Consider the following 27508-nt stretch of genomic DNA (forward strand, 5'->3'; position numbering starts at 1 on the left):
GAAACCATGCATTCTACCTGCAGTGTCCTAGGAAAAACTTTATAATTACCACAGCTTTTTTGCCAGCATCTAGATCATAGTGATGCAAGCAAAACACCCCTGCCTTACGCTGGCTGTTCGGTGGTGGCCTCTCTCGTCGTTCCTCAGAAACCTTGCATAAAAAAAATAAGAAGCGCGGCAGAGAAAACAAGATACGTAAACAAGCGGCAACCAAGCGTGTTTGCGAGCATTGCATCGAACCGTCGTCGTATAGAAGAAACGTAACTAGCATCAAAAGCACTGTCAATATGACTGATGTGATGAGCGCACCAACACGAGTTATTCCTAACGCCGCTAATGGGCCAAGCTCTTATGCGATTACTACCACGGACTGCGGCGGTCGGCTCGTGCTCCCAGATCTTACTGCCGGGACGCCCGCCATTACGATGTTTCCCTGGAGCAAATGTTTTTTCATCAGACGTCCAATTCACGGCACCGAACGGAGTGAGGACGATACCAGAAGTGAGGATATTCACTGTGTTAGTCAGTTGCGTTTGCAACTTGACGGCCGCCTATTCATATCTGGTAGTGTTTTCCGCCTCACGGAAGTCCACGAGGCGCGTGGCTCCTTGGATGTAGAAAAAAGGTTCCCGTGTGCTGATTCCCTTACGGGCGTGTATTCCATTTATCGCGGTACTTCATTCACTCGTAGTCAAAGGAACCGTTCTTCTCTATGCACAATTCCTGTAAAAGGCTCGTCGAACTTAAGCCGCCTCGAAGGGTGGGTTGTCGTCACGTTGCCCCGACTTTATGCTAATTTATCCTTTGGAGCTGCCATGGAGCATTGGTGCGCTGAGCCTATGATTTTGCGAGCATCGCGGCTTTGCATTAAACCGTCGCATCGCCACGACTGCGCCGTCAAGAAAAGAGCGGCTACCCCGAGCGCTCTGCCTCGGCTCCTTGTGCGACAGTCAGACGGCATGCTCATGCTTTTGTTCTACACCGTGGCCACTGATCCCTCTACTGTGTCTGGCTCGTTTTGTGCTTGTAAATCGGCTTTTCAAATAGTGTTCTCCAGCTACCACTCACCCGAAGAAGTGAACACCGTGGCCATGGCAACTCCGTTTGCAAACAATTCCCTGGGTGACGCATTTAAAGTGGTCAACCTCCAGAAGGCATTATTCCTTTTTCTCTACAAAGACAAGTCCGCATTTGGTTCCTGGAAGACGTTTTATGTTGGCACAGACTTCGATAGTCTCCAAGAATTGGAACTGGAACCTCCGGAGGCCGTGCGAACCTCTCTGACGGAAAGGGTGAGATTATTTTTATTTTAGTTACGGTTTTTGTTTCGTTTCTGACTGACAAAATATGCGGGCCACCGAACGTGTTGCTTTTGCCTAATCAGTATGTTGCTGTCGTTGCTGTCGACAAGCTCCTTGCTTAGACTCGAGCCGGTAAGGTGATCAGCTTTCTAATGTACTGCGATTTAAATGACACAAAAACAATATTTCGTTTAGCTCTAGTAAACACATAGTCACAATGGTGCTCTATAATTAGGATGAATAAATTGAACCTTTATTTCAAAGAAGCAGCTCTAGGCCGCAGTTTGGGAATAGGTGAGGATGGTTGGATGTGTATAGCGTAAGTATATTAAAACTTCGTGTTTACCATTTAACTTCGTGTTCATCTGTTTTCAGTAGAAGTTTCATGGAGTCGCTCTCGCTCGGGATGGTTGACCTCTTCTACACGACCCGAAACAGGCCACTTATACTAGGATAGGTCGCAAGTGCTTTTTGTGCTTCATCATTACGTTGTAGCGCAACGCCTAAGCTTCTTATGTATTTGCTTGGTAGATGTTGGATGTGTGTTCTTCCTCGCGAGAAAGCAGAGCAAACCAAATGAGATGGTGTAAATCTGCTCCGCATACTTCTTGGCAATGTGGGCATTGAGGAGAAGTGTTTGCTATTGTTTGTCTGGCTCCAATTCATTTGTCAAGTATAAAGCAAGAGCCGCCAGTTTCTGAACTGTGGTTCTTGCAGATCGAACTAAATAGTCATGTGCAGCATGTGCCACGAGCGCCTTACGTAGTTCAGTTACTACAATCAGAGCAGGGACGCTTTTGAAGCAAGGATTGGTACACCCGCCCCGAATGCCCCTGCACCACTCTTGTGTTTGGTAATACCCCCCCTCTCCCTAAAAAATATTCCCATTGTGTTGATCGAGAAGTTAATTGGGATTGGAAAAAGTACGAACTGGTTAAAGTTTCATGTCTTGGTGCCAATCCTGCTATAGATAAACAGAACAGTGGTCAACTTGACCATTGAAAGAACAAAAAAGTGGTGGCTTGCATTGCATAGGTGTAAGTGGCAAGCTTTCACAAAAATGGAAGTTTTTGCGTGTTAATTTCACTGTGTAAAAGAGGTGATATTTTATAAGACTGTTTTTTTTTAATGAGCAAGGCTAATTTTGGAGCATGGGTGAACCATGGCACTAAGTGTTTTTATGATCATGTTTTCTTAAGGTGGTGTTTGGTGAAGTACATGTGTTTCTTTTGTTTCAATCTTCCTTGAAAATTATTTCTTGTGTACTGGGCACATAAGTTTATGCACTGCAGTCATGGTGTCAAGCACCATGAATATATTTAGAAATTGCAGCACAAAGTTTGTGTGCCATTTAGGGCATGATTATTCAAGCATGTACAGGCTGTTCCACATAGTATAAAACAAAGAGTGTATTATAATGTACAACGAGTTGCCCCTTATGTGTGCGACAGCCTGTATATTTGGTTACCATATGTAAACATTATTACCCATTTCATTTACAAGATTCCGAACCCAGCTACTTGCTAGGGTTCAAATTTTCAGAAAACGAACCAATTTATGGGTTGGTTCCCCCCAAAGGGACAAACTTGCGAAGTGTGAGCTTTGAGTTAGTCTTTGTATCATTTTTTATCACATTTTTATCACATTTTTATCACATTAAATAAATATATAACTTTACCCCTTCTCTTGTGACCATTGAAGTAATATGTCGGAGATCAAGTGTTGTGCTTGGTGTATGACCAATTTTATCCCTTAGGCAAGGCATTGCAGAGAAACAGCATATAGTTGAGGGACAAAGATATGAAATAGTGACAGGAATTATATTAACAATTAACACTTGTGGTGCTTAACTTTTTTGTGGACTGGCTAAAACAACAGAAGCAGAAAGCATGCAAGATAGGATTTTGATATCTCTTGCTACTCCTTGAAGAATTCAATGTGTTTTGAGGGCTGCAGTACATTGGTAACATTTCTTACGAAAAATGTTGTATAAAATATAAAGAAAAACATTACCTAATTATCCAAGCTCATGTTTCATGTCTTTCTGCTAACTCCATCCTATTGATGGATGCACAGTTGCCCTGGCTTTATTTTGTCCCACTAAGGCATATAAAATTGATGTGTAATGTAAAATGAGCTTTGAAATTTTGCATGAATTTTGTGCTGACCTACTCTGAGCTTGGCAATGTGCTTGTGCCTTTGCTTTGTTAGTTGGCTTTACACAAACTATAGCAAAAAGCTGTTGTATGCCATAGTGCATAGCCAGCGTTATTTTTATATATGAACATTCATTCTACAACTTTTGTAAGCTTAGCGTGTGGCCAATTTTTATTAAGTCCAGCTCAGTCTGTCATAGTTGCATGGGTTTTGCCAATGCCTTTTAAGGTTCACAGTTGGCCTTATAAAATTAAGCGAGTTTGCTAGAATATAAAAAATAGAGCCAGCTCATACAAGATAAGATAAATTGGAGATCATTAGCAGAAGTTTTAGTCCTGTGGTTAACCTAAAAACATAGGCTAATGTTGGTGACGACCTACAGAAAGCTGTGTGTAATTTTGGGTGTGTACAATTTCTAATAAACTTTTTTCTGGTTTTTACTTTTTTATGTATTTTAGTGATTTGTATCAAAAGCAGTGTAATGTTCGTTTTTTCAGAAATATATTCATTAGGTGAAAAATAACAATGTCAATGTGGCTTTCCAGACATATACAGATCTATTCTCATGATGACGCTGTAGTAATCTGAATGAGAAGTGTTACTATGTTGCCTAATTGCCACTTTGCCATTTCATTTCTGATACAGCTGTCCCGGCAGACTGAGTTCTCAAAGTGCAACTCAATTGAATCATCTGAGAACAACAAAGTGAAAGACAAGGCCAATTTGGTGTCAAAGGCCCAACCTGTCGGTAAGTGAGAAGCTTAAACAAATTTTGCACTTATTCACTACAATCACTTTGTTGTTGTTGTTTTTGTTGTTGTTTACCAGAGGTTAATCATTTTGACTGAAGAGTGGAAAAAACAGTATGAACATGATGCAAACATTCTCCACATAATCCAAATAATTGCCCACATACTGGATCATTTTCTATTTCTTTTACATCTACATTAGGGCATTATCAGGGGAAAGCTCAAAGTGTCACCGGGGTCTTTGAGCTCACTCTTAATTATTTCATGCTTATAAATGAATTGTTCTCAAATAACAGTATAAGGTTTCTTGATCTTGTCTTGCACTTTCAACCTGACCATATTTGTTAGGGATGTTCATCCTCGTCAAAAAATAGGTTCTTGTCCTTCAGTGCCACACTCTCGAAGGCTGTAAAAAAAGGCATTGCCTTGTATACCATGAAGAATGCTTTATTCCACTCTTGGTGTTACAGTGGCTAGAATAGGAAAGTGTGATGAACGCGCCAGCTAGTGCATAATGCCTTGGGAGGAAACTGCCAGGTGGCGCTAGCACACATTTGCACGTCACCCAAGGCGGTGATGCGCTGCAAAAAGATGGGAATCAACCACGCGTGTGGGCGATGTGAAACGTTTAAAATACATTTTGTTGCTCATGGATCATCTCAAATGGCCACCGAGCAATTATGCTAGCTTGTGGAATTACAGGATGCCTGCGCGAGTGCGCGACTGAACCGAAATATTGACAGGGTGAGCGCGTGACGGCCCTGAAACATTTTTATCGATGTGAAGTGGTAGAAAAGTGTAACGATGAACTCAGTGGTGAGCCATTGCTTGCAGCACCTTCCACAGCAAACAATCGTTTCCTCAAGCACTAATCTGTAAATAAAGCCCCATCATTCATAATTAGCATGGCTCGCTATAGCTACTTCTGCTAACGAATAATCAAAATCTGTGATGAGAATAGCGAGCGGTATCTAGATGAAACTATTTTATTTTCTGCACACTGGTTGTACAATGCATTTACGAGTAGTGACTCACTGCCAGTTTACAACAATGCATTCTTAATATTTGGCCGCGCTTTTTTTTATTCACAAGAAAAAAGTTTCATATAGTTCACAAGCGCACCACAGAACATCGTTTCCCTTGACTAGGTGATGCGTCTGAGCTTCAGGTACTTCCTCTTTTCAAGGAAAGATGCTCGCTCCTTTTGGAGTGCCTCTGTGTGAAAACGCAAATGAGTGAGCAGAAAAAACTTGATCACTTGATTGGTGAGGCTTGGACCATGTTGTGCACAGCCCAGTGTGACATCTTTTTTTTTGCAAGCAAGAAACAAGCTCTTCCAAGCTGTAACTGTGAGTCTTGTTGTAGCTAAACCACTTTGAAAAAGTGATTTCAAGGGTGTTTACCAATGCGAAGGGCTTCTCTGAAAGGCCTACCCATAGGCGTCCACACGAGGGGGGCAGTCGCCCCCTCAATCACCTAGAAGGGGGGCACTGCAATAAACCTTCGCTCCTACCCTTTCTGAACAGGAATCCTGCCCACGCCTATGGGCCTAACCCTTTCAATGCGGACGATTTCGTCGTTCACAGTGTGCTCGAACTGCCGGGCGATGTACCTCTTGTCGAAGTGCAGCTCGCACACAGCCGAGTTTTCTTGAAGCTGCTTGTCGGTGCGCGGCATCGCTCTCCGTCACTGCGCAAACAAAGATTTGTCCTTTGGAATGCTGAACAACGCATGCTTCTTTTTAGCTGGCTTGTAGCCTGTAGTGCACCCCGAGATGAAGCAATGACTTTATTTTCGCGCCATGAGAGTGCACACAGAAGCATTGGTGTCAGAGTGCCACCTCACAAAAAGAAACAAGGATGAACGTGCCGGATGAAACTGTTAGAAATGTGCAAACAACGTATAAACGACTGCGCGCGCACCCACGTAGCTCCTTCACAGAGGCTTCACTGTGCTTCGTAGGCGCCGCTTGCCGCTCATCACACTTTCCTATTTAGCCACTGTGTGTACACAGGGTGCATCCCACTGTTGCCAACCAATTTTTGAACATGCCCTGCATCATGGTCTCAATTACTCTACATTACCCTCGACATTTTTTTTCTACCCCACATTTTACCTTACGCCTAAAAATGGCACAGTGTAACAAGGAAAATGTACATACTGCACTTTGCTGTACCACATGCAAACGTGCAGTGGGGCTGAATTGGGCAGTTACTTTGAATATTGGCATTTTGAAAAGAGAATAAAATTCGGAGTTGAAACTTTTGAAGAGACAATGAGGAACAAGAAAGACAGAAGGTGGGAACAGGAAGCGTCATGGTACTTGTATGAGAAAAAGGTTGACTCACAGTTGAGAAAAAGAGCTAGGGGACTTTTCATCAAGTCTACATCTGGCAGTGTAAGTGATATTGTTGTGGGAAGAAAACAGGCGCACGAGTGCAGAGTTTGTGTGTTGACAGCAATTGCAGAAGTTGCCAATGCAGCGATAAGCCCCGCATCTTTCTCCAATCTGAGCAAGCTTTCCCATTCTCTTTACCGCAACATTACCCTCCCGGTGGGCATAGCTCCATTCCTGTGCAAATCATGGCACATCAGTTAAGGCGGGTATGTACTGCTTAAGCCCGGTCGCATAAACAACGTCGCTATTGAGGTGAGGTAGCAAAGACCTGTTGCCTGGTGTGATCTCGTACGTGGCGTCAGACAATTGGCGTAAGATCTTTTACGGACCAGAGTAGCAACAGAGGACTTTTTCAGCCAAGCCGACACAGTGTGAGGGCGTCCAAAAGAGGACAAGAGAACCAGAAGGAACTTGTGTGTCTCGGTGCTGGCGATCGTAGCGTTGCTTTTGAGAAGCTTGCGATGTTGTGACGCGTTGACGAGCAATTTCTCGGGCATGAGCGGCCAAAGTGATTGCATCGTGGGTGTAATCGGTCATTGAGAATTTGACACCAGATGGTAGCAACATGTTGAATGATGTCAGCAGTATTTTTGTATAAAGATGTTTTACTACAATGTATTATAGCGCTTGTTCTTTTCTCTTCCATTGTATAATTTTTCTTCATTTTATTCTTTGATGCAGTTTCCTTAATCTTTATGCTTTATTTATGGTGAATTTTCTGTAACCCCCCCCCCTACTCAATGCTCTTCGAGGCCAAAGGGTATTATGAATAAATAAATAAATAAAGCAGGGTCGCAGCGGTACAAATGGGAAAATGGCGGTAATACGGCGGTTTCTTGGCGGGCTGCATTCTAAGCAAAAATTATGTATGATAAAGCGACGTCGCAGTCATGGTGATCGTCAGAAATGTACATGACAATATGTCAGTTAGAGTGCAATTCAGTCACTTGGGGAACCAGTTCATTTGAGGGTGGTACGCAATAGCGATCTTGTGTTCAGTGGCACAGGAGCGGAGCAAGTCATCAACAACCTTCGACAAAAAGTAACGGCCACGATCTGTTAGTAACGGTCGAGGGGCGCGGTGGGGCAGGATAACGTATTGGAGTATAAAGTCTGCAACATCTGTAGCACAGCTAGTTGGTATCGCTCGTGCGATGGCGTATCTTGTTGCATTATCTGTCGCGACAGCAATCCACTTGTTACCTTTGGTAGAAACAGGGAATGGGTCAAGTAGGTCGAGGCCCTCACGGGAGAATGGTTCTTTTGGGACTTCAGTTGGCTGAAGCAAACCAGCAGGAGGCAAAGTAGGCGGAAGAAGCGGTGCTTTACGCAATCGTAAGTCCGAGTGATGCCCATTTGTCCAGCAGTAGGAGCGTTGTGACATTCTTGGAGCATGGCCAGTCGCAGGTGCTTGGAACCGACTAGTAAGAGCACGGTACCGTAGGACTGAACATAGCGGCGATATAAAATTCCGTCAAGCTATGTGAACATATAGAAAGAAGGGTCGGTGGGCATGCAGCTTAGGTGGTCCATAAAGCCCTAACCACATGCATGCAATTTCCTTGCGACAGCATCAAACGACAGCGACGAGCGACAGGATTTGTTGTCGCGGAGGCCTATCCTTCGCCGCCGCTAGTCGCGTCGCGCGTTTCTAGAAAACTAGAAAAGATCGCTTGTCGCCCGGAAGCCAGTGTGGCGCGTTCCTGCAATATGGCTGCGCCTCTGATCATTGCTTCGGTTGAAATTTGCTCTCGATGCTTGTTATCCGCGTCTACTTCAAGGAATGCAAGGTATCGACTATCTTTTTTACATTCACGTCTCACGCGGAGAGTGAGAGAGCGGCCGTATTTTGTCTTAAATCTTGTTATAGGTTTGTTTTGATGTCCTGATGGTAGCTTGTGACAATATGATCGCTTGCTACAATGCGAAATCATCTTGCGAAGTGTGCCGTAGCTGTCGTAGCGTACGCTTCTGGGCAGCCTGTCGTGGTTAAAGCAAATATTGCATGAAAAGAAGGTCGTAAAATGCTTTTGTGCCTTCCTTATGTCACACAAGGCAGTAATAAATTTGGCATGTTGTCATCGACCAACTTTTTAACTTCTATTCGCAATTTACTGGTATTCATGCAATAGTTTTCATTCAATCAACAATGGCACTTTGTCGCCGACATGCGGTTGGAGCAATTGTGACGCGACGGCGCAACGGAGCAAATTTGTCGCTGTCGCTAGGAAATCGCGTACATGCGGTTAGGGCTTAATTTGTGGAGAACAGGGTCTTGTCGTTGCTCGCTGCCTACGTGGAGAAAGCCAGATATGGATAGAGTACAGATGTCCATGTTACTATTAGTGTTGTCCGGTTGATCCAGAGGATTGCAAAAAAGGCAGTCAGCATTGTTGTGCATGCGCCCAGATTTATGCACTATTGTTAAGTCATACTGTTGTAGACCCAATGCCCAACGCACTAGTCATCCAGTTGGGTCTTTCAAAGAGGACAACCAAGAAAGGACGTGGTGATCAAATGACGACGCGGAAAGGACGAGCAAACAAGTACGGTCGAAAGTTTGCGATAGTCCAAACGAGCGCAAAGCATTCCGGCTCAGTTATCGAGTGAGTGCGTTCGGGAGTGGAGAGAAGGCAACTCTCATAGGCGATGACACGGTTGTGACCCTGTTGATGCTGAGCGAGAACAGCGCTGATACTATGACCACTCATGTCAGTGCGTACTTTAGTGGGTGCGGAAGAGTCGTAGTGTCAGAGAATCGGTGACCTTGTAAGCCGCTCAATAAGGGAAGAGAATGCTCGCTCTTGATGAGATGTCCAGAAGAAAGAGGTATCCTTCTTAAGAAGGTCGATCAGAGGACGAGCGATGTTGGCTTTCTTTACAAAGCAACAGAAGTATGAGCATAAACCCATAAAACTGCGACATTCTTGTCGATGAAGGCATCGAAAAATGTTGCGCAGTGCGAAATTTATTTATTTTTAGTCAGGTTGGATTCCTGCGGTGTTTACGAGATGTCCGAGCACGGTAACTTCGCGGTAATCGAAGTGGCACTTAGAGGAATTCAGCTGAAGGCCAGCAGAGCGAAACACTGAGAGGATAGTTCTGAGGCACTGCAAATGGCTTTCAAAAATCGCTGAAAACACGATCACATTGTCTAGGTAACAGAAACACATTGACCATTGACCATTTAAGCCTCGCAAGAGGGAGTCTATCATGCGCTCGAATGTAGCTGGCACATTGCACAGTCCAAAAGGCATGACTTTGAATTGGTATAAGCCATTCGGTGTTACGAAGGCGGTTTTTTCACAGTCCATCTCTGCAACACTGATCTGCCAATAGCCTGAATAGAGATCAATTGTAGAAAAATGGTTCGATCTGTAAAGGCAGTCAAGGGCGTCATCTATGCAGGGCATTAGATGCACATCTTTTTGGTTATCCAGTTCAGGTGATGGTAAGTTGTTGTCCCCCCCCCCCCCCCTTTTTTTTTTTTGCCTAGACCACTCGGGATGCCTACGGGCTACTCGATGGTTCAACGATGTGCTTGTTCATCATCTTGTCTGCCTCTTTCTGTATGATGGTCCTTTTTGCAGCGGAGACACGTTATGGCCTCCTATGAATGTGACTTGCGCCACCGGTGTTGGTGCAATCGGTGACAACAGGCGTCTGTCACAGAGGCCGGTCTTTCAAGTCAAAGACATCCTGATAAGATGACAGGAGGTGACGAAAAGCTGTTGTGTGTTCCTCAAGGAGGTCGGGGACAATCATCTTAGAAATGTCGTTCGCAGTCGACGAAGATGAAGCGACAGAGGTGTGCTGGTATCGGATAGAGATGCAGTAACCAAACAGGAAATCTTATACTCTTCCAAAGGGTAGAGATTTGTCATTGCGATGCCCTGGGGAAGCATGGGCGTAGAAAATCCAAAATTAATGACTGGTGTGCAAGCTAGATTCTCTTGTATTCAGACTATTGCACTTGGCAGGGCAATATTTCGTGTCATAGTCATGTCGGCGAGCGGCAACTTGACATAGTTGCTGTCTTGGACGGGAGGAGAGGGCATCAGGATAACAGCTGTCGCAACCTGTGGGGACAGACAAGCGAAGTCCATGGAACATAAACGGTGTGGTGCAGAAGTTGCGGCGTCAGCAAGGAAGAGGAGGTCAAGCTGTACAACTCCATCAGAGCAGTCAATCTGGGCTGTGTTCTGGGCAAGAAAGCCTATGCCCAGAATGAGGTCATGCGGACACTGTTCGAGCACAATAAGTAAAACTATAGCGTAGCAGTTGCCGACGGGGAAATTCCGACGCCTGACCTATCCCCTTTGCACGTGCAGCGACGCAAGCTTGCCTATGGGCAACTTTACGTACCACTGAGCTCGTCGATTGGTCCTTTGTCCTACGAAACGGCACATTGGCCCTGCGGTGATGCAAGTTCGGCCGCACAGTTTGCATTTTAATTTTCCTGTGCTGCTTTGCCATTTTGTAGAGCCTGGGACTTCCTGGAGAAGCAGTATTGATAGAACGAAAACCTCCGAGATAAAGAGGCAACTCATTACCGCTAGAGGAAGAGTGCTCCTCGCACTGCGCTTTCTTTTCCCGCTGCTACGACGCCTGCTCAGGGGGGGGGGGGGGGGGGGGGGGCTTGTTTGGTCGTTGGCTGCGCACCGATGACGTATCGCTAACGTCATGTCATGTTGCAGAAGTGGGTGGAGTTATAACAGCGGGCTATGCCTGCCCCTCTTTATGACAGAGAAGGGTGATGAGGCTGCGTCAAAATTTGAAACCAGCTGAAACTAATGTTCTAACCTCTGTAATTATTTTATTATAGCATGAATTTGCAATATTCTTGCGAAAGCAAGTTCACATAGCAAAAGTGCGCATATTCCACTTCATTGCAATTTTCTCACCACAAGGTTTACAGGCCTGGTGAGCCGCTATAGCCAGTGGAGCTCTGGATGAAAGGTTCCATTCACTTTAGTGACTAATAAGAAGTACTAATAAATGTTAAATTTCTCTCTCTCTCTCTCTCTATGGCCCTTTAAAGAAATCGTGCCATACATTGTGCTAGACATGGGTGCACCCCTAGCCTGTTTGAAGTTACTCTCCTAAGACGCTATCGACAAAGGTGTGCAAAAGACATAATTGAGGCCTCTGCTATTTTCCTAAAGGGCGAGCTATGTGTAGATTTCCATCACCTGATCGGATTGAGACAAGAAAAACTACAAGCAATGAAGCATTTAGATAATGATATCTGCTATATGACATCACCCACATGATTCAAATCGTAACCTAACCTTTCATGCTTTCCTGTATTTATATATAGTTGGTTTCTTCAATAAAATTTCTAGCTGGTAGTCAGCGCCTGTCCTCTTGTCACATTCTTATGTCCTATGCTCACGCTTTATTTTTCCACTTTTCAGTAATGTACCAACTAGCCCGCCTTTCGCTGCTTGTCCCGTATGTTTTTGACAACATGGAGTTATCTACAATCCTTCTGCATTAACTTATGTATGAATCATTTTTCAGCCCGCCAGCAACGATCCCTCTCCGAGTCTTCTGCATACCAGGTTTGTGCTGTTACTAATTTTTTAGTGGGGTTATATCATGCTTTTAGGATAACAAAAAAAAATCAAATTTTCGAGCTTAATACTTTGAAATTGTGCATTGTGTCATAAGGGATGCCATAGTAGAGAGCTCTGGAGTAGTTTTCACTGTATAGGGTCCAGTGACAGACACTCCAACTTAAGTGCACAAGTGTTATTGTGTCCAGCACCGTCTGAATGCACGTGTACAGCCGAACTTTTTTAGGTTTTATGCTAGGCCGTTGAACTTAGTGTCCACTTCGTGTGGTGGGTAATTTGTTAACACTATAGTGTATACCAGAACTTATTAAGCAAAAGGAGGCAGGGAAGTAAAAAAAAATCCTTTGGGCTAGCACTTGAAAAGTAATATTTGTTTACTCTGGCATCCACCTATGTTGTGCCCCCACTTTGAAGGAGCACTGACATCAAATTTTAAGATCTAAATGTGCCCATCATTCAATCACTTGGTATGAATAGGTCATCTTGGCCAAATTTGAATGGCGTCCATTGCGTCAAGTTATGTTGTTTCGACGTCAAATAGTGAAGAAAAGCTAAGGAGAAAAAAACGAAAAATAGACTGCCCTGCGACATCGACAGTAGTGCTACGTGTTTGGTGTGATACATTCCACAAATACCATCCCGAGTCGCGATACGCTAGTAACGATGACGTTGACGATCTCTGAGTGTGTTTAGAGCCGACTCCCAGCCATGCTCTCACCTGGCTCTCCTTGTAGTGGCTCTCCTTGCTATATTGAAGCGTGTGTGCGAATCATAGTTTTGCATCAAAGGATTTGCGTTGTGCTTCACTGTGTGTGAGTACGATCATTCAGAGTGACAATACGTGCAAAAATGTCGGGGCGCGGAACCTGCACATCGAGGCGCAGAAAAAGCGGGAAGTGCGTGGCGTTTTATGCCTTTCCAAACCATGAACCTCAACGCAGCGAGTGGGTTAACTTCGTTCGCGTGGTTGGAAGAGGGACTGGACGCCTGGGAAGAGTAGCCGCATTTGCTTCCTTCACTTTGCGGCGAACTGCTACAGGGTAACTCCTGTGTTGGTGAACGGGTTGGGTTTCCCTGGCAGTCGGAGGCCTCTTCTCGAGGCCAGGTCTATTCCTACCGTGTGCCCTGCTGCAGCTGAAAGCAGCGATTCACTCGCCAAACGTCCGCGACATAAGGTGCGTAGTTGGTGTTCCTGAGCTCTGACAGTATGGCCGGGACTGGTAAATACATTGCATTTAACGCGGAGTTTGTCAAGCAAGGATAGTCGGGAACCGCGGGGATACCCAATTCCAGGTTGCTATCATCATCACTTGCCGATGTTGACCGCGACGACGGCAAGGACGACGATGTTGGCGACAGAGGCATGTCTACGCCTTCAAAGACACAGCTGGACTGACTGTACGTGCGCTCCTAGCAGACGAAACGCCGGCGTGACGTCACATTTTTTGTAAAAGTGGCATCAGCTGTGCAGCGGCCTCGACGTGGTCGCGAGGTAGCGCTGCCAGCACTACAATTTGGCGGGCTTTCCGCCCATTTTGAACCGCGTTCGATAGCAAATATATTAATCAATATTACAGATACTCATTCGTCACACGGATGCGTTTTAGTTCGTGAATCGCTACTAGGGGGTCGATAGCTACTCGTTGACGCAGAAATCTTGACACGAGTAAATTTGATGTCAATGCTCCATTAAAAAGTGAAGAAAAATGAAACTACATCATGCAAAAAGGAGTGCAAGCTTTTTGTGTAAATATTAGGCATTCTCATGCTTTTTATTGAAATTAAGAGATCTACCTTGTGTGTTTTCATTTCTAATCTGATTTAGATGTTGCTTTTGATATTTGCATTTGGTTATTACTAAATGTATGGGGGCCTTTTCCAGAAAGGTCTTATTGGTGTCAAATTTGGTAAACCTTTAGCTCAGAGTTTTAGTGAGACTATCTCTGACAGCTTTTCAAAAGACATTTCTTTGTGAAATTGTATGTGTATCATATTTGTGCTTATCCGATGTGCGATCTGAACCTTGCAGGATAGTAAAAGATGCAAAAAGGCATAACAAGCCAAGGCTTGTTGATACTTCCTTGATTTTTAGGTTAATGGACTTTTCGCAAAATTTTGCAAGTTGGCAGCCACGTGAGGCTTTATTATAGTAACAAGAAAGTTTCATCCATCTGTTGCATAATGGCTGTCTTCTGTAGTTCGCTTATGAATAAAGTCTTGCAGCATAAAAAAGGGAGTGTCCAGATGAGGTTATGCATTTGACCACTTCACTTTCAGCTAGGTTTTATTTCCCAACTATATTAGATATAAACTAATCACATTACACATGTTATTTATTTATGCTGCTGATCTTATGTGTGTGTGTGTGTGCACATGGGCTTACTTAAAAATTTACTTTGCACCACCCTACACTTGAGAACAAGGTAACTGACTGCCCCTTGTCCAATATTGCTGCCCTTTTTATAGCTGCAAAGGTGAGATTGTTTGACAATACAAAGGCCCAGTAATGTTCTCCTTGCATTTTTCTTCCAAAGGATGCTAGAGTGCAAGTGTAATGTTTTACCCGTAGAAAGATTTGCAAAGCAGTGACCTTCTTTTTTGCTTGTGGAAGTTTCAAATGTGTTGATAGATGGCGAAAAAACAGAGGGACCATCTAAGCTGATATTTGCATTTTACCGTATTTACTGGCGTAATCCTCACACTCGCATAAATCTTGCAACCCCCACATCGGCCAATAAAAATACGATTTCTTTTTTTCCGCGAGTAATTATCGCATTCCCGAAAATTGCTGCAATAATGTCGTCTGCTCGATCCAGTAACTGATAATGATAGTGCACTCCATCTGAGATGCGCCATCTCTTAAGCATCTAGCGTTCTATTATATTGCACGGAGATTCAAGCCAAGCCAAAGTGGCAAGTGCGCATTGCAGCGTGTTTTGTACATTGGGTCCGTAATTTTGTTACGCTATGAGGTGATACCAAAGCTACACGGCTGCTTTCAAGTTGAAAGTGATTGATCATCTACTAAACAATGGCAACAGGGCCACTGGTAGGCCCATCGAAGTCGACGAGTTTTGTGTTCGCTATTGGTGACGGCAGGTGAAAGCCACCAAGATGTGTTCGGTTTTCCGTGTGCCTAAGACTGGGATGGATAACTTTATTTCATCAGAAGGCAACTGCAGATGATTCTGTGTTAAATGTCCATCAGCCTAATATTGACGTCGTACCCTAACCTTTTGCGGGCTACTGTTGAGTGATGAACGTAACGCTACACCAGCAATGCCCACGAGCTTTGCATACGGTCTTCTAATTCTTGACTATTTACTTGCACCTTTCGTGCCTCAAATAAATTTTGCCTTGTATCGAACCTGTGGTTTTATTGTTGAGGTAAGTTTTAATGAGTACTTCTCGAAGCTTGCAGTTAGTTGTTGGCGTGATAATCCCGATTTGCGGCCACTTCGTTTTCTTTTTCGCTCTGTACATTTTCGCAGAAAGTTTTCCTCGTGTGATTCTCGCACCTCCCAACTTTGCATCGATTTTCCGCCAAAAACGTGTGAGGATTATGCTAGTAAATATGGTAATAGATCTTTCATTGTCACCAAAAGGAAAGTTCATCATAATGTTGTTTTGATAAAGATTGTGTATTTTTGTATTTGGCTAGTGATATTTACCGGTTTGACATTTAACCCACCCAATCAAAATTTGGCATTAGGAAGGCTTTCATATAGAGCACTAAATTTTTTTTTCTTGTCGTAGTGTTCACCATATTAACAAATACTGCTGCTTTCACTCTTGTAGTGTACTTTAGACAAAGGGCATAGCGACAAACTTGAAGCCCTCTCATATGAACTTCCTGCAAACACAAAGACATGCTATTGTTTTTTATTGTGCCATGTCAAAAATTGTGTGTAATATACTTTGCAAGGGCATTCATTTGCCCCAATTGATTAATTATGATTACCTAAAGCAGCACATAAAGACAAGGTTCAAATATTTCAGAGACATACAAGCTATAGAATATCATTGAGCTGAGCTAGTTGGTACATATTCATGTTAAGACTCAATGCACAAACACAAGCAAAAAAATAAGGGAAGGTTTCAGAAACGCCGACATTTGTGGTGTCTTGACTTCTCTCCTTTTTTGTGTTTGCACACCTAGTCTTTTAAAATGGATACGAGCAATATCTGTCTATCATTGATTGTTTGTCTTTTTGTTGACGCTGTATTCAAGACGATCGCAAGAGCTTGCATTTAACTGGTACGAACACCAGAGCGCATTTACTTTCGATAGAGTCAAACGGAGCTGGTCATGTGATGCAAATATTTTCGAGGAAGCAGGATGTTCCCATGACAATAATTGAAGATATGAAGTTATAGAGTTGTGTGTGTGGGTGTGTGTACAATTTATAACAGCTGAAAGCAAAGCTTTCATGTCTTCTTGCGCAGTTTAAGCATCTAGAGAGTGGACCACTTTCAGGGGAAGCAGCCACATCTGTATTTGAGAGTTCATAAGCACAATGCATAACTGATGTTTGGCATAAAAGTTGAAAGGGAAGCACTTTTTGTATATGTGCACGACCGTGCGATTATGTTCGACCACAGTAGTGCATTTTAACGGTCATTTTGAATGCAGTAGCATTCAAGAGCTATTTTGACAGAAATTCCAGCGTCTATGTTGGCATGGGCGTTGTCAGTTGCCAGTGAAAAATCGAGAACAATGCAAATGAAACAAATGAAAAAAGTTTTCGGGTCCGACTGAGGTTCGAACACAGGCCACCTAAAGCAGGAACACCTGCTTGCGTGGTAAGCAGGTGTTTTACTACATAGGCACGCTGTTTCTTGAAACTGCACCGGGTAAAAACACTGTAAGAGTGTTATTTAGTGGAAGGTGTATTCTTAACGTGCCCTATATTGCATGGCAGAAGCATATAATTGCACCAAGCATCAAAATATGTTAATTGTGAGTGGGTGTTTTAAAGGCCCACCCATTACGAAGCACTCAGACATATTTATTCGTTATGAGCAACAGAACCATCAACAAAGTGAACAGCCGCACGGATTTTGCCCTATGGACGCATAGTGGGCCCGTCGCTGATTCAGAGATGTGGCTATAAAAAGAGATAGTCACATCTCTGAATCAGCGACGGGCCCACTATGCAGTGATTCACAAAAGGAATAATTATAGTGCAGTGGGCATTTAACAACTGTGCTGGCAATGCACATTCAATGATTCTTTAAAACGGCCAGTGTTACACGCACAGTTGTTCATTTCCTTTCGGCATGATTGAGGCCTGCACTGAGAACCAAAGCAGGTAAGCAGTTCTGAAGGTGATGCACACAAGGCCCAATTACACCATCACAATCTACTCTTGAAGGCAAAGCTCAAGCATCCTCCAATTTCTGACACATTCACAATGTTAAAAAAAGGCGAAGCAGCTTTCTTTTATCATTTGTGACATGCTGAGTACGTGCTGTTAAGTGCTTGTTCGCATAGGTTGAAACAAGCACTGTGTGTCAACTATTGCATTATTATGTTCTGCCCTTGCTTTGTTCGAGCTCAAAGTTGCAGTTCCAGCTGAAGCAGCTGATGGTGCATTGCTTCAACTGTTGTAGAAGGGTTGTCAGCACATATAACCAACCACAAGTCATTGGCCGCATGTTTCTACACTCTGAACAGGGGAAGGGGTGTGCAAAGGCTGTACTCTTGTTCCACTTAATAACAGTTTTTTGCTTTACATAGGAAGAAAATTTACTGAGTTTTGATTTGAGGAGCAAAAATGGCCATGAAATGCTTTTTGTCAGCGATGGAATGCTGCTAAACATGTCTTGCGTAAAGTAGCACTTTTTCAATGCATCAAAAGCCTAGTGTGTCATCGCTCTGGCAGTTGACCATTATTTATAAATACCAGTAGCAGTATTTGTAAGGAAAGAAATGTGACAATGCAAGCTCTCATGTTTCCTGCATAGTGTTTTAATAATTCAAGAAATTTGACTTGCCTTTGTTTTGAGTTGTAGTGTGTGACTGCACTCTGCAATGCATCTTGCAAGAGAACTTTACCAGTCTTACATGAGGCCTATATGTCATAGTTTGCGTAATATTGTCAGAGTTTGAGCAGGCAATAATAGTGTATCAAAATTTATATTGCTGCTAACTGAGATTTTTCACAATTTTTGTAGATACCCCAGGTGTCTAGGCGAGGCATTCTGAAAAATGGCACCGACTGGAGACGTACCATCTCAGAGTCAAGTGATGAATTTTTGTCATCCTTATCCCTTGATTCAGACACTTCGCTTCCAGCCAGCTCCCTTGAAAGCGTCCAACCTAAAAAAACGGTTAGCTTCAATAACCACGTCACCAACATTGTATACAGGTATACCTCTTTCATTTCCTCATTTTTAAAAGAATACATTCCTGGCAGTAACTAGTTGTAGTAATCAGTTATGATTCTAGAGAAGTGTCTAAAAAAAAAACTTGTGTCGTGGGAAAGGGTAAGCCAGACAAGAATGAAAGGTGTATGTGACGTCACTTTTAAAGATCCTGCACCAGCTTACCTTTATGTTTCAAGTGTATTGACATCTTCGGAGGCCCACTTACTTTTTTTGAAAATGAATATGCGCTGAATACTTTGCCTTTGAATATGTAGAGCCAAAAAATGAATTTGCATAGTTTCATTTTGTACTGTGCCACAACAGTCTAAATTAATTCTATGGCTGTTCTGGCACAATTTTCTCACAGAAGCACCATATATATATGGTAGGGTATCTTCATATCAGCATGTTATTGTATATGTATACATCGATTTGCAGCATCAGACACGTTGACAGGACGTTGAAGATCTATCTTATTGGAAAGAGGCTACTCAATGGCAGGCACAGCTAGGTTATTCAAATGTTTAATCATCATCTTTCTGCAAAGATAAGTCTTCAATCTTCGAAGGTGTTATATTCACTGTTTAAGTGGTGTTCTGAAGGATGAGCCACACCCTGTAGGCTGTTTACTAAAAACTGCTTTATTTTTGCAAAACGGCGCCTGTTTGCAGAGTGTGCAATCCTTAAATTGTGTCCTTCTTGAAGGGAAACAGCATGAAAACATTAGCCCAATATTCCTTTCGCTCCGGCCGCCCGGCGGAGTGACCAAAAGCTGGCGTTTGGAACTCTTGGAGTGGCACTACGCCTATTTGCCGGTAATGGCAGTGCTTCGCTTGTAGAACATCACATTCCTTCTCTCTTAACTATACTCGCCATAGCGACCTGGGGGTTGATGACGCTGTTGCATACGTGATGCCATTGTCGTGTCCAGCTGGGTCACCGGTTCTTGTGGCCCTGGCTCTTCTGTTAGGCTGAAGCAAGACGACACAAAGAAGTCTGCTGGTGGATCAAGCATGTATGGCGCCGGCACGGTGGCTTGCCGAGTTGTTTGGCATTGCTCTTCGTGCCCGCTTGACATGTGGTCTTTTGCCTGACTTTTGTCGACACCGGGTTTTATATGGTAAAGGTGCCTTTGAAACGTTCCCGTTTCACATTTAATCATCCAAAACCTGGGCCCAAGCCTCTCTATTATTGTTCCCTCCATCCATGCAGGGCTGCCCCCAGAATTTCAGATGAATACGGCTTGCCCTGCGGAAATTTCCTTCGGGTAGTTATACTCCCTGGTGTTCGACTGTGTTTTCTCGCACGGCTGGGGCTGAAGTTGTGTGAACGCAGTGACCGTCGCTCCCGAACGTTAGAGTGGCTGGTGTTTTGCCCATTGCAGTTTATACCGTGATGTCCTGCTTAAGTAAAAACCACACCAGCTTGTATGCAAATGTATGCAGCCTGTATGCAGTTTTTTTTTAACAACCCATGATACCAGTAAGTGGTTGATGGTCTGTCATTACAGTTATTTGTTGTCTAGCAATGTACTTGTGAAAGTGGCTGACACCGTATACAATGGCCAACCCGTCTTTGTCAAGCTGAGAATAGTTCTTTTCCACACTTGCCAATGTTCGTAAAGCAAATGCTACGGGTGTCTCTCGGTCAAGAGCGTGTTCCTGAGCCAGCACTCCCCCATGCCATATGGTGACGCGTCTACAGACAAGATATGTGTATGCAACACTCACCCCAAACAATCGCTATGCCACTTGATGTTTCGACTATGTCCTCATGTAACTGCCCACCTGCTTGGACCTAAAGGTCTGCAGTATGTATTAAATAAAATTAAATAAAAAATAAGAGGTTTGGTTTCATCGTAATGCACAAGCACTGTGGAAGTGTGGACCATGTGTTTGAGCTCCTCGAGGGCGGTTTTGTTGTGCGCTTCCCACTTCCAGCACGCATTTTTTTCCAGCAGCTTGTACAGTTTCGCTGCGACATGTGCCCTGTTCTCTAGAAAGGGGTTGTAGAAGGAGATTAGCCGAAGAAATGCTCAAAGAGATGTTTTGTGAGTTGGTTTTTGTGCCCAAACTAAGGCCTCAATTTGGTTCTTGGGGGCGTGCACCCCTTTGGCATTTATTCAGTGTCCCAAAAACTCAACTGACCTGATGCCAAAGTGGCATTTGTCTTGCCTTAGATGTAGGCCTCTCTCACTTAGCCTCGTTGAAACCTGCTCTAGACAGCGTTTATGCTGACAAGCTCCTTTACAGCTGATAATCATATCGTCAATGTAGACACTCACCCAGGAAATGCCGGCCAGTCTTAATTTCATTATTCCTTGGAGGATGGCAGGTGCGACGGATACTCGGAATGAAAGCTGATTCACATTAAAACTGTCCCTTGGTGGTGTTCACCGTGAGGAGTGCTGCTGTTTCATCATCAACTTTCAAGTGCTGGTATGCTTGGTACAAATCGAATGTCGAGACAAGTGTTTCACCACGCGTATTCGCAAACATCTCTGCTGTAGTTGGAAGAGGGTATGAGGCCTTCTTTGCCGCTGCATTAACAGTGCTCCTGTAGTTACCACACTCACATAATGGTCCATCTTTCTTCGGAAAGAGAACCAGCGGTATCACCCATTTGGAATGCTTTATCGGTGAGAGGATGTCCTGACGATGCAGGCAGTCAAGCTCATCTTTCGTCGGCCCCTACAGGGCAAGAGGCACAGGGCGAGCCTTAAAAAATTTTGTGTTGGTGTCTTTTTTTCAATTCAAGGTGAATTATGGGGCCTGTGTAGCCATCAGTATACTCTCTGAACATGTCTGGGTGCCATAAGATGACTTCCTTGATCTCATCGGTTAGATGTTCCACCTGGTTGATTCCGTGAACTGGGATATGGAGAGGAGCAAGCCAGTCTCGTCCCAAGCGGTTGTATCCAGCTCTTTTCATCGCCAGCAACAGTACCACGCAATCATCTGCCTTAAACTTTACCCGACATGGATCGGTTCACAGGACATGCAGTTCTTCCCCCGACCAAGTGCGCAAGTCGTGTGGCTCCCGTGAAAGTTGAGGGGTGTTCTGTGGCCATGCTTTAGGTCTCCTGTCTTATCAGGGAGCGTGCGGCATCTGCGTCTACTTTAAATTGCAGGGATTTTCGTTCCACTTCTATGTCTACCAGGAACTTGGGGCACTGTGTGTGCCCACTTACTGCATGCAGCTCGTAACAGGAATCGCTGCTTTCAGCTTCGCCATACAGAGGAAGTGCGTTAACACTGTGCCTCTGTTGCTTGGTGTGTTCACTTGCTTTCTTTTACTACTTCTTAGGTTTAATGCAGGCGTCTCTGATATGACCCACTTTTGAGAAAAAATGGCACTCTGCTGTTTTGAATGTGCTCCATGAAGGGTTGTGCCGGCTGTCACATCTGAAGCAACAGCTTTGGAGAGGTGGTTTCTCATCTTGCTTATCGGGAACGGCCTTATTGACCTCTCCTGACTTCGTTGCAGCTCTGATTCCCTGCTGCTGCCTTGATGCACTCCGCTGATAGGGCTACATCTAAAGTGCGTTGGAAGGTCAGCTGCTTTTCAGCAAAGAGGCATTTGTTGGAGATGTTTATCGCAGATGCTGCACACGAATCTCTCTCAGCTTTACACCTTGTGGTAGCATTGTTGGGTTCCGTTGTAAAACGGTTGCTTGACTTCCCGTGACGAAATCAGTGTCGCAGGTGTAGCCGCTGGTACACCAAAGTTGCAGTCCACTGTCAAACTTGTGAGGGCTGCGACATAGCTGCTGATTGATTCACCGAAGTTTTCGTCTCGTCGCTGGAAGACCGGTTTGAATCATTGTTTAAAATTGCTCAAAGATTTCATAGATTTCTGGAGATATGTGGGGTCGATGGAAAAAGAAATAACTCTGTTCCTCTAAAATGCATGGCCAAGGTGATTGATACTTATCAAGGCAAAGTAGAATGTGTTGGCAAGTTTTTTTTATTTTTCAGCATTGGTTCTCAAACACAAAGCGAGATGTAGTAACTAGAGCCTCTATAATGCAGCGGGGGAGTTTTTTTTTTTTCACTCGAATGTGCAACTTTCCTTTCATCCTTTCTTCATGACTGTCCAATAGTGACGATAGTACAGAGGAACTTAGATAAAAATAAATATTAAAATATAAATAAATAAATTTTTTAAAAATTACAGCATATCCACCGGGTGAATGATGGAGAGTGGGGCGAAGCTGGGTCTGAATGCCACTTCCGCCTTGCTTCGGCCTCCCGTTGTCACACTGTAGGGTCCTCGCAACGCGCTTCTGCCTCGTGTGCCCGCTCGTCGGGGTCCCTTCTTCGAATGCAAGCCGCTGCTGCTATGCACGCCTGCCGCTCAGCAGCCTTGTCCATCCTCCGTCGCCGAGCCTCTGAATGCCCGGGCACACCAAAAACGGCGCCTTTATTGTACTATAGAGCGCCCCCTAGCGTACGGCACCACCGAATAACACGCGATCATAGTCGCGCAGTCGTCTCTCTCTTCTTTCTTACGTGTGACATCAAGCTTTCTTTTATACAAGTAACACCCTCTAGTGTCGTACCATTTGCATTTTTCAGCATATAGTACAAGCACCACCCTCTATGGCCGGTTCAAGAATTAACGAGGGGAGGCTACCCACAACGGGGACGCACGAGTTGCGCCATAAGGAGCTTTGCCTTAAAAACCTCTTCTCAGCTTAAATACTCATTATAAGCTTTTACTCTGTTTACTCTCTCTCTCTCTCTCTCTTTCTCTAAAAATGTTGAGCGGAGTACGGAAAAGCAAGTAAGTAATGCGATACATTCGGTGGCAACTTTTCTCGACAGCATTGCAAAAGCTACAAAACCGAAGCACATGCCGGCTCCCGTGTCAAAAGATAGTACTTTAGTTTGCTGATAATTTTCATCTGTGCCTTGCTGAAATACATGCTGCTTTATTCACCATGAGACTGAAACAGTTGTGGGAAATCGTTGGTAGAACACAACTATTGTTCACATTGCAAGCAGGCATTTCTTTTCTTTTAATTTCGTTGGCAGCACCTCCTTTTCAGCACGCTTGTTTTCTAATGTAAACATGGCTTCCATCACGTAATGAGTCTGTGTGCTGCCGCAAACAAGGTGTTTAGTTCTCCACAAAAATATTCCCCATACTATAGCATACCTGCCAGGTCTTTCGGATTTCAACCTTTTCTTCCGTTTGTACGGCTGTCGTGGAAATCTCCCGGAAATTGAAATTTTTATGTGTGACCTGGCCGCATTGACAACAAAGCAGCTCAATCCACTCCAGGCTTTTTGCGAACTTACCCCATTTTATTGTAGATGAATTTAAGAGGCGTTTATCTAAACATATAGTGAAATCTCAGTGATGCAAAACCGCGGTAGATACAAAAGTTCCCCAGATAAATTCCACCATATTCATTGGGCTTAATTTCGAATGTTCCTGCTGTCTAATTCTTTGTCCCTCTAATCTACATTTTGTTTTCTTGCCATTAATTCTATTTCCTAGGCTGTCAGTTCAGCAGTTGAAGTGATTCGATTTCTAATTACCTTGTTGAATATTTTTACGTTATCAAAAACAAACTCCTCAAAGGGTTAGCATCTGTTATGTATCCCGGTCCAGAGGTTTTAGAAGTCAAAGGGCTGTCAAGTTTTTTTTTTCACTTAATAAATCCTTAGTATTTAATGAGATTGGATTTGTAATCTACTGGTTTTCTTTGCGACATGTTATGTAGAGTTCTTTGAACCTAATTGATATATTCACATGGGATTTGTGCCTGCTCTTTACTTTTGTTTGTATTATTTCAAGTTATGCAAAAGCCACATAAAGTCGTTATTGTAGGGGCTGTGTTCTGCATCTTGCACATATTTTTTTAAACTGTGGTGCTTCATCTAACTCCCTTTGTGTCGAATGTATGCTGGAGAGATCTCTAAAGTTGAATTCTGTAGTTATAATATTAGACGAAAGAACACTAAGGTGCTCCATGCCTGATGAACACAACCGCAGTGAGAATCTGGGAATACTGAGGAGGAATGGCTTAGCATAAAGCTCATTACAGAGGAAAAATTGTTTAGCATGAAGCTTATTTAAAATAAAGTAGTCGTGAAGAAAGCAAATAGAGGTATGAAGAGAAAAAAACTTGAACCATCTCCCCGAAGGGAACCCTGATGGGATGCGAAGCAGCAACGTTGCACATGTGTGGCGACACGCGTTTAACAGCGCTAAAGTGAGTGCTGAAAGATTCGTTTGAAGCGAGGGCTATTGAGGTCTTGTGGGTGACATGTGCAGATATATTTCAATGCGTACGGTCGGGGCACGTCAGGTTTATTGCACATGAAGCGACGAATCGGCGGTGTAGCGAGTGGCGGTCGCAGCAGGTGTTGCGGGCGAATGGACGAAGTGGCAGCTGCTGGCACCGCGGTGAGCACGCGCCAGGCGAGGGAGAAAGTGACATCAGTGCGCACTGTGAAGGGAGCGTTACAGCAGTGGCATGACCTACTTGGCACAGTGCCAACAGCTGCGGCGCATCGGTACGAAGAGACAGCATTACACAAACTAGTCAGAGCTGCTTCGCATCTGAAACTGGCCACAAGTGGGAGTTGAACTTGCATCTTCTCATTAGTTCGTTTTGTAAAATGTTGCTCCACTCACACTAAAGTTGTTGTTAGTGCCATTCCTGATTAGTTGTGGTCACTGTGCTTCATTGACACATGACAGCCATTCCGTAGAAGCGTGGTCTATTTTTTTTTTAAAGACTATCGTCTTTCTTGGGGACTTTCGACGCCGTCTATCTTTCTGTCTGTACATTTGTCTGTCTGTTTGCCCTAATGACATTCTAAACAGCACCCAATGATACATCAAACGGCCAAACCCATCCGCAGCGCCCACCAATATCGCTCAAGTTTCAGCGTTCATACTTGTGGAATTGTGAATTCAAAAGCAATTATTGTGCATATCTGAGGCACCATAACAACACGACGATATTTTCTATATGTGGCTTTACACTTGAAAAGGCACACATAATTATAAGGACTGTAGCGTTTATCACGAACGCGATACTCAAAAAGGCAAGTGTTTCCAACCCTTCGCTAAGACGACACGGTGGTGGCACCTGCCCGTCGCTTTGCGTTCTACACCTTATAGCCTCCAGGACAGGCACGCATCTTTCTCCGTGGGCGTGCACGGCTTTTTTCATTTTTGAAGGTAACTGCCAGATGGCGCTCGTGTCCAATGTGCCTCGATGTGTCATTCGCCTTCGCTGCACTGATCGAGACTCTCTAACGCAGCGCTTCCAGAATACAATTCACTGATTTACTCGCAAAGAACATCAAATAAACGTTTTGATCACTCTCTTCACAAGCAATACTATTGTCTTTCGACGACATTTGCAGTGAAACATGCAGATACGGGGCCAATTAATTTTTTTCTTCGTTACTTTTTATTCTCTTTTGAGGGGTAGTGCTGTGCTCGCTGAGCTACAAGTCAAGAATTGTTTCAGAATTCGGTGATTTTTCCCTTTGCTTAGTTGGGACCCCAAGCTATATGGACTGCTTGTATGTACATTACAGAAAAGAAATATATTGAGCTGACATTTATGTGTGGATGTATTGATTGCTAGGCAAGAGAATGCAGGCTGTGTAAATATTTGTCGAAGCCTTCTCGAGCTTCTTCTGACCAGCATGTGACAGTGCCTTTGCGACGGCACTCTTGAGATGTACTTATTTTCGTGAGAAAGACAAGCTCATTTGCATCTAGAAAGAAACAATAAAGAACTTCCACTTGAATCGTGTCGATTTCTGTCAGTTATGGAGGACATCATGCATTGGTTTCCTTACATTTGTTGCATTGATATGTTGCATTGATATGTTGCTGCCAAGTTAGCTTACCGTACCATCTTTGTGGCTCTTTTGCAGGGCCGATTCAAGTGTTCTTGCCCGTTGTCACAGAAACAAAAAAAATGCAGCAAAGAATTGGTTTCCTATGATTTGTCGCATTGAAATGTTGCTGTCAAGTTAGCTTACAATGCCCTCCTTGTGGATCTTTTGCAGGGCCAATTCAAGTGTTTTAGCACGCCGTCGCAGAAACCAAAAGAAGGCAGCAAACAAAAAGAAGGCTGCTGCTCGACGCGCATTGAACCGTTGCGATTCAACTGACACTTCCGGTGTAAGCAGCGGCAGTGAAGCCAGTCTCGAAGATGTCTCACAGAGCTGCCAGGTGCACCCCTCAGAGTAAACCTGGAGAGTAGGGGTTTAAAACATCGGTGGGAAGTGTTCTCACACTAAGTGTGGGCTAGCCATCTTTCAACATAGTGTTATACTCTCTCTTGCTCTGACTTTTAGTTTTTGAGCATTCTTCCAGAGATTTGATGCAACACCCGAGTGTTGACAAACCCGTGAGACTTTTGTTCATACAATTCAAGGGCAAAAAGAATGCTCCACTCTCATTCAGGTCTGCAGTAGTGCAGCTACTGCTTCAACCCAGTGCTTTATTGGCCTTTTGTGTGCCCTTACAGCATGATGCAACTGTCTTGCTTGGAGGTTAATAAAATTTTTCTTCATGGGTTGATGCTATAGAGCTGCATGTACCTTTACATTTTCATTCTTACTTGGATTGCCAGCTTAAGCAGTGGTTTACATTTGTAGAAAGTAATTCTTTTGTGTCGTTTGCTCGAGTATATTTGCTGGCATCAAAGAGGCATTTATATAAAGAACCAGCACTTTCTTCTTTATTTTCTTTAAGGGATTCATTAGCAATTTCTATCATTTTGTATATAATTTCCTGCGCCTTTTGCAGGTGAAGAAAATCCTAAAATATTTTTTGTTTATAAGTAATCTTTATACACATTGCATTAAGAAATGTATTTCCCTCTGGTGCTTTAGGGCATTTCCATTTGTTTCTTTATGTTCTGTAGAATATTAGGATGTATTTACACATTGCATCTATACATCTGAAAATTTT

The 27508-nt window shown here is 43.8% G+C and overlaps 1 protein-coding gene across 1 annotated transcript; it reads left to right on the forward strand.

Annotated features, from left to right (window-relative positions):
* Positions 1–138: 138 nt before the first annotated feature.
* Positions 139–27148, forward strand: LOC119176019 (uncharacterized). Its single transcript, XM_037427122.2, has 5 exons — positions 139–1292; positions 4104–4206; positions 12129–12169; positions 18362–18555; positions 26599–27148. Exons 1-5 carry the CDS (start codon positions 288–290, stop codon positions 26780–26782), a joined length of 1527 nt encoding a protein of 508 aa, XP_037283019.2. The 5' UTR covers positions 139–287; the 3' UTR covers positions 26783–27148.
* The last annotated feature ends 360 nt before the right edge of the window (positions 27149–27508 follow it).

The sequence above is a fragment of the Rhipicephalus microplus genome, chromosome X (genome assembly GCF_043290135.1).
Source record: "Rhipicephalus microplus isolate Deutch F79 chromosome X, USDA_Rmic, whole genome shotgun sequence".
Lineage (NCBI taxonomy): Eukaryota > Metazoa > Arthropoda > Arachnida > Ixodida > Ixodidae > Rhipicephalus > Rhipicephalus microplus.

Excerpts from the sequence above, each read along its gene's own strand:
- LOC119176019 (XM_037427122.2), top strand. The coding sequence starts at position 288 with ATGACTGATGTGATGAGCGCACCAACACGAGTTATTCCTAACGCCGCT. Across the intron at positions 4,207-12,128 it reads GTCAAAGGCCCAACCTGTCG|CCCGCCAGCAACGATCCCTC; the intron begins GTAAGTGAGAAG and ends ATCATTTTTCAG. Across the intron at positions 18,556-26,598 it reads GTCACCAACATTGTATACAG|GGCCAATTCAAGTGTTTTAG; the intron begins GTATACCTCTTT and ends GATCTTTTGCAG.